This window comes from Piliocolobus tephrosceles, chromosome 16, assembly GCF_002776525.5.
Source record: "Piliocolobus tephrosceles isolate RC106 chromosome 16, ASM277652v3, whole genome shotgun sequence".
NCBI lineage: Eukaryota > Metazoa > Chordata > Mammalia > Primates > Cercopithecidae > Piliocolobus > Piliocolobus tephrosceles.
The window spans coordinates 20,135,194-20,142,144 of NC_045449.1; the positions used below are offsets into that span (position 1 = coordinate 20,135,194).

A 6,951-nucleotide genomic window follows, 5' to 3' on the forward strand; every position below is an offset into this window, starting at 1 on the left:
AGACAATGGGGAAAGGGAAGGGGGAAGGAAAAGGGTCCCTTCCCCGGCCGCCCTCAGGAGAGGCAGGAGGCCGCGAGCCCGCCCCGGGGCGGGCTGCCGGGCGCACCTTGCGCTTGCGGGCCTCAGCCGTGCCGCTCCACACGAAGCACTGGTAGATGGCCCGCAGGTTCTGCTTCCAGTTGTCTACCTTGAAGCTGCCCAGGTGCGAGCAGCCCGGCGGCGCTACCGCCAGCTCGGCGTCCATGGCCTCGCCCTCGGGCTCTGGCCGGGACACCATGGGGGGCAAGGCCCGGCCGCGCGCGGGGGGCGGCGGCGAGGGGGGCGAGGACGACGCCAGCGCGGCGTGGGGGCTGCTCGGCGGCGGGCCTGGCCGGCCAAGGCACTGGCGCCGAGAACAAAGCGCGGAGGCCAGACAAAGATGGGGCTGCGCGATCGCGGAGGGGAGGCTGCGGGGCAGGCACCGCCCCCGAGCTGCGGCTGCTGCTGGCCGCCCGCGCTGCGCTCTCCCGGTTCGCGGAGGGCGTCGCGGGGCGGGGCGCCGCGGCCGCGGACGGAGATTACGTCACCCCCGGCCGGCACCGCACTGCGCAGTCTCCGGCCCGCGCCAGGCCCTTCCCCCGTCTCGCGCGCCCGTAGGCTCTGGGTAGACCGGAGCCCAAGGAAGCGTGGTGGGGCGAGGGGAAGCCAACGAGGGCCCGCCTCTTCCCTTCCTCTATTGGTCGCCGGCCCCCCCCCCCCCCCAGCATCTTCGGCCATTTTCATAGGCTCTCAGTATAGTCCGTCTGGCGTCTAGACGTTCCCTGTCTCTTCTAGCAGACTGGGGAGGCGGGGGCGTGTTGCGGTTGGGCGGCGTGAGGCGTCCGTCCTAGCACTGAACCGGTTTGCGCCGGCCTGAGCTCTGCCGCAAAGAGGCGGGGCCGCGAGCTGGAGCGCTGCAGGTCGGGCTTCCATCCAGGGCCTGCGCTTTCCCACCCAAGAGCATCCCCTGTTCAGGCGCAGTCTGCAGGGCCCCCGGTTGCCGTAACGTGGCTCGGGGCTGGAACTGCCAACTGCCTGCTCGGCGCCGCTCCCTGCCTCAAGCTGCGGCGCCTCATGTCGGCAGCCCGCGGATAGCGAGGGCCAACCCGGCGCCATCCAGTTGAAAGAAGATGTGCGCTACACGCCTGACACTTCGCATTTGCTGGTGGCTACGTTTTTCTAATGAAAAGAAAGTTAAATATAGTAATATATCTTAACCCAATAGGGTCAAAATATTTCAACATGTACGCAGTATTGCAAAAATCGTTAGCGGAATATTTTAGTTTTTGCAAGTCTTCGAAATCTGGTATTTACACAACAGCACATCCAATTCCTACTAGCTGCTACCGCAGTGGGCTGCACAGGTCTAATCGGTACACAAATAACACCCAAGGCAAACTGAAAAGACCTTTAAAGACGAATGCAAGCAATGTTCTGGGAGAGCCAGGGCGCCAAGGATCTGGGGGAACTTGGATGAGGTGTGAGGCGTGGTGCTGCTCCCTGGTACGCCTCCCACTGCTAACTGCTTTGCTCATTCCTCCACAGATTGCAAGAAACAGCAATTGCCGTCCAGAGCCATCACAAGCTAAAATATAAAGATCGTGATCTCACAACACTTAAATTCTACAGGGTTTAATGGGCTGACGACTGGAATAAAGTTTTTGTGGCCAAGATAAATTGCCTAGCACAGGTTTTTGCCTCATGGCCTTTGTGCTTGCAGTACCCTCTGCCTAAAATGTTTTCCTCACCCCCTCATCCCCCCGCCCCGCATCCTTATATTCCGTGGCTGATCGCTCACCTCCTTCCAGCTTTATCACACACCTCCTTTTCCGTGAGGACTTCCACTGCCACCCTAATGAAAATTGCAAGCCCCCCAAAATTCTCCATTCCCTTACCCTATTTTGTTTTTCTCCAAAGAATTTATCACTATCTGGCGTAATGAATATTTACTTTTTTTTTTTTTTATTGTTTCTTCCCTCAATAGCATGAAAAATTCCAAGAAGGTAATGATTTTTTTTTTTTTTTTTTTTGAAACAGAGTCTGGCTCAGTTGCCCAAGGCTGGAGTACAGTGGTGCAATCTCAGCTCACTGAAACCTCTGCCTCCCATGTTCAAGCGATTCTCCTGCCTCTGCCTCCCCAGTAGCTGGCATTACAGGTGCCTGCCACCACACCCGGCTCATTTTTGCATTTTTAGTAGAGAGGGGCTTTCACCATGTTGGTCTGGAACTTTCACTAGAGATGGGATTTTTCCAGGCTGGTCTTGAACTTCTGACCGCAAGTGGTCCACCTGCCTCGGCTTCCCAAAGTGCTGAGATTACAGGCGTGAGCCACGGCGCCCGGCCTCCAAGAGGGTAATGATATTTTTGTGTTTTATTTCCTACTACAGCCACAGGTTCCCAGAACTGTATTGGCTACGTGCAAGTACTCAAAATTACCTGGTGAAGCCCTGTAGTAGTCCCAGCTACTCCAGAGACTAGGGCAAGAGGATCGCAGAGCCCAGGAGGTCAAGGCTGCAGTGAGCTGTGATTGTGCCACTACACTCCAGCCTGGGCAACAAAGAAAGACCCCATCTCTAAACAAAACAAAGCCCTGCCGAATTAATTAACCCGAAGCACATTTACAGAAAAATCTAACAAGACCATTTCTAGAATAAAACACTTGTTAAGGAAAACCATATTTATGTTAGAGGAAAGAATGTCAGCTTACTAAAAAGTAAAATCATAACTAGTAAGTCAGCAATTACAAAAATATGTGATCCATCTCTGTAAATATTGATGTAAAGAGTTTTCTCATGTTGTTGGGTTTATACAAATATGATTTGGCTTCACGAATGTGCACTTAGCATTCAGCCCCTAATATTTATCTTTTTTTAAATATGATCATCTAACTACGGAATAATATCTATGCTGTCCACTTGAATCAATTATAATGATTTAACCGCTCCATAATCAGAACAACCTTATTGATTTAAAAAAATTTGAACTACAGAATATACGCTTGAGAAGCAGCCCCCCACCATAGATGTATGGATTAAGTGCTTTTTTTCTAATGGGAAAAAAATTGAAACATTAATGACAATTAATAGGAGAGTCATTGAATAAATGATGGACTAGCCATTCTAGGGAATATTACACAGCTATTAAAAAGAATGAAGTCCAGCTTGGGCCATGTGATGAAACCCTATCTCTACAAGGAAATAAAAAAAAAAAGCCAGTTGTAGTGGCGCACGCCTGTAGTCCCAACTACCCAAAAGGCTTAGGCGGGAAGATTGCTTGAGCATAGGAGGTCAAGGCTGCAATGAGCTGCAATGATCATGCCACTGATTCCAGCCTGCACAACAGAGTAAGACGTTATATTAAAAAATTAAAAAAAAAAAAGAACTAGATCTGTAAGTACTAGTATGAAAAGTCATAAAACATAAATAAATAAAACAAACTGCAGAAAATTACAGAAAATATGCTGACATTTGAAGGAAAATAATGGAAGGCCTGGAAGAAAGAAACACACCCATCAATAACAGTAGCTTCTGGAAAGGAAAAAGTAGATGTGACTTAATCTATGATGTTTGAATGTTGTCTTACAATGAAAATTAATATATTCCTCTGTATTTAAAAATTGCTAAAACTTAAAAAGAAATGACAAAATGTCACAGTACGAAGGAACACAGTGTTCTACAACATGTAGAAAACAGTGGTCCACATGTTCAATATATTCATTTATTCATGTATCCAAAAATCAAGTCAGATTGCTAAATTACAGTCTGGCTCTACCACCTACTATCTGTGTAACCTTGGGCAGATTGCCTAAATTTCTCAGCCTGTTTACCTATCTGGTAAAATTGGGAGAATATCAGCTCTGTGCTTACATTGAAGTGTATGGCAAGGAATAAATGAGATAATCCATGCAAAACTCTTAGCAAGTGCCTGTTGTTTATTAAGGGCTCAAGAAACATTAGCGGTTATTGATCTGATGGTTGCTGGGAATTGAGATGATTACAACAATTTCTTGCTTCAAGAATCCCAGGTGGATGGGAGGGAAGAATTTTATTTTATTTTTTTATTAAAAAAAAAAAGCCGGGCGCGGTGGCTCAAGCCTGTAATCCCAGCACTTTGGGAGGGCGAGACAGGCGGATCACAAGGTCAGGAGATCGAGAGCATCCTGGCTAATATGGTGAAAGCCCGTCTCTACTAAAAAATACAAAAAACTAGCCGGGAGAGGTGGCGGGCGCCTGTAGTCCCAGCTACTCAGGAAGCTGAGGCAGGAGAATGGCCTAAACCCGGGAGGCGGAACTTGCAGTGAGCTGAGATCTGGCCACTGCACTCCAGCCTGGGCAGCAGAGCAAGACTCCGTCTCAAAAAAAAACATTAAAAAAAAAATTATAAAAGGCCAGACGTGGTGGCTCACGCCTGTAATCCCAGCACTTTGGGAGGCCGAGGTGGGAGGATCACGAGGTCAGGAGACTAAGACCATCCTGGCTAACACGATGAAAACCCATCTCTACTAAAAATACAAAAAATTAGCCAGATGTGGTGGCACGCGCCTGGAGTCCCAGCTACTCGGGAGGCTGAAACAGGAAAATCGCTTGAACCTGGGAGGTGGAGGCTGCAGTGAGCCGAGATTGCGCCACTGCACTCCAGCCTGGGCGACAGATCAAGACTCCACCTCAAAAAAAAATAAATAAATAAAACAATAAAATAAATAAACAACAACAAAAAAAACAGCCAGGCACAGTGACCCACACCTGTAATCCCAGCACTTTGGGAGGCCAAGGTGGGTGGATCACTTGAGGCCAGGAGTTCAAGATCAACCTGGCCAACATGGTGATACCCCATCTCTACTAAAAATACAAAAAATTAGCCGGGCGTGGTGGTGCATGCCTGTAATCCTAGCTACTTGGGAGGCTGAGGCAGGAGGATCACTTGAATCTGGGAGGTGGAGGTTGCAGTGGGCCAAGATCACGCCACTGCACTCCAGCCTTGGTGACAGAGTGAGACTGTGTCTCAAAAAAAAAAAGGAATCCCACAATGTAGTGTGCTTAGTAGCAATATTGCCAGCAACATTAGCAGGATGTTATAGGAATATAAAACTGCAGCAATAAAGAAAAGTCTATCTAGGTAATATCATAATACTCCAAGACACCTCTTTACCGTAATCCTCCCCAGACAGGTATGGTGGAGGGGATCTGGAGATATTTTTTAATGCCTTACCTAGATATGGAAGCCAGTTTTTAAAAAACAGTGACCTGGTCAGGTTTTTGCCTGAAAAGGCATTTCCCACCATCCATGGGACCAACATAGCCTAAAATGTTATTTTCTAAATTTTTGTTTTCAAATTTAAAAGAATTTGAAACACCCATGGAATTATGGTTCCTAGATGGTCAAGTAATAATCCTAGACCAATCCTCCCTCATATAATAACTATGAACTGTGAACATAATGCAAGCACAAATAACTAAAGGCTTTGGAGGGTGAACCAAAGCAGGCAGACCTAGGAGGGTGCAGACACATGGTGGAAGGGACCTGCCCAATGGGAGTAATTTGTTATTGATGGTTTATAGACTGAGGACAGGCCATACTTGGAATCTAGACAGGAAGCCTGAAACTCTGATAGAAAATCCACAGTATTTCTGGACTGAAGAAGCAGAAGACAGAGTACAGAGCAACCAAAGCCACTGAAAAGTGAGAATAGATTCAGAGACAGGAAGCCCCAGAATCTATGCGTAAACTACATCCAGGGGTCCGCTTGACCACCAAACCGCTCCTATGGGGTAAATTCTAGCCAAACTAGAACAAAAAGAAGTGAGCAGAGATGTAAGCTACTAGTCAAGAAACCACTAAAATACCAGTAATTGCCTGCTAAAACAAAAATATTAACTGTCTTTGGAGGTATATAACAAAACTCATATTTTCAACAACATAACAGTAGTAATGTCCAGGATGTAATCCAAAATTATTATTATTATTATTATTATTTTGAGATGGTGTTTCGCTCTTGTTGCCTAGGCTGAAGCGTAGTGGCGCAATCTTGGCTCACTGCAACCTCCACCTCCCAGGTTCAAGCAATTCTCCTGCCCCAGCCTCCCGAGTAGCTGGGACTACAGGCATGCTCCACCACATCTGGCTAATTTTGTATTTTTTAGTAGAGACGGGGTTTCTCCATGTTGGTCAGGCTGGTCTCAAACTCCCAACCTCAGGTGATCCACCTACCTCAGCCTCCCAAGGTGCTGGTTACAGGCATGAGCCGCTGCGCCCAGCCCAAAATTATTTGACATATGAAGAAACAGGAAAATGTGCCCTTTTCTAAGAAATAAAACAGCAAAAATGACCAACCATAAGGTATGTCAGATATTGAAATTAGTGTATGAGGAATTCAAAGCAGCTATGGTAACTGTGCACAATGAGGTAAAGGAAAGTATGTCTGAAATGAATGAAAAGATGGAAAATAGCAATGAAGGCCAGGTGCAGTGGTTCACACCTGTAATCCCAGCACTTGGGGAGGCTGAGACAGCAGGATAGCTTGAGGCCAGGAGTTCAAGACCAGCCTAGGCAACATAATGAGACCCTGTCTCTACAAAAAACAAATTCCAGCCTGGATAACATGATGAAACTCTGTCTCTACCAAAAAAAAAAAAAAAAAAAAAGAAAGAAAGAAAATAGCAGTGAAATGAAAACTGAAAACTATGCAAAAGAACCAAATAGAAATCCTGGAACTGAAATATCAACATCTGCAATAAAAAGGTCACCAAATGCGTTTAAAGCCAGAATGGAAATGACATAAGAACAAATTAAAAATAGTTGGTAAGAAAAAAAGACCAAAGTCTCAAAAACTGTAGGGCAATATCAAAGGCCAAGCATATGTGTAATTCAAGTCCTGGAGGGAAAGGTGGAAGAATGAGAGAGAAAAAAATATCTGAAGGGATACTGGCAGAAATT

General features: G+C 46.8%; 1 protein-coding gene across 2 annotated transcripts in view; it reads right to left on the reverse strand.

Moving 5' to 3' along the window:
* USP22 (ubiquitin specific peptidase 22) overlaps positions 1-551 on the reverse strand; it is a 43,399-nt gene extending 42,848 nt beyond the window's left edge. Inside the window, exon 1 of one of the 2 annotated variants that reach the window (XM_023194985.3) lies at positions 107-551. In XM_023194985.3, coding sequence (XP_023050753.1) covers positions 107-277 — 171 coding nt within the window. In that variant the 5' untranslated portion in view covers positions 278-551. The remainder of the gene's footprint in view (positions 1-106) is intronic. The other variant, XM_023194986.3, reaches the window with a different exon arrangement.
* Between the last annotated feature and the right edge of the window lie 6,400 nt (positions 552-6,951).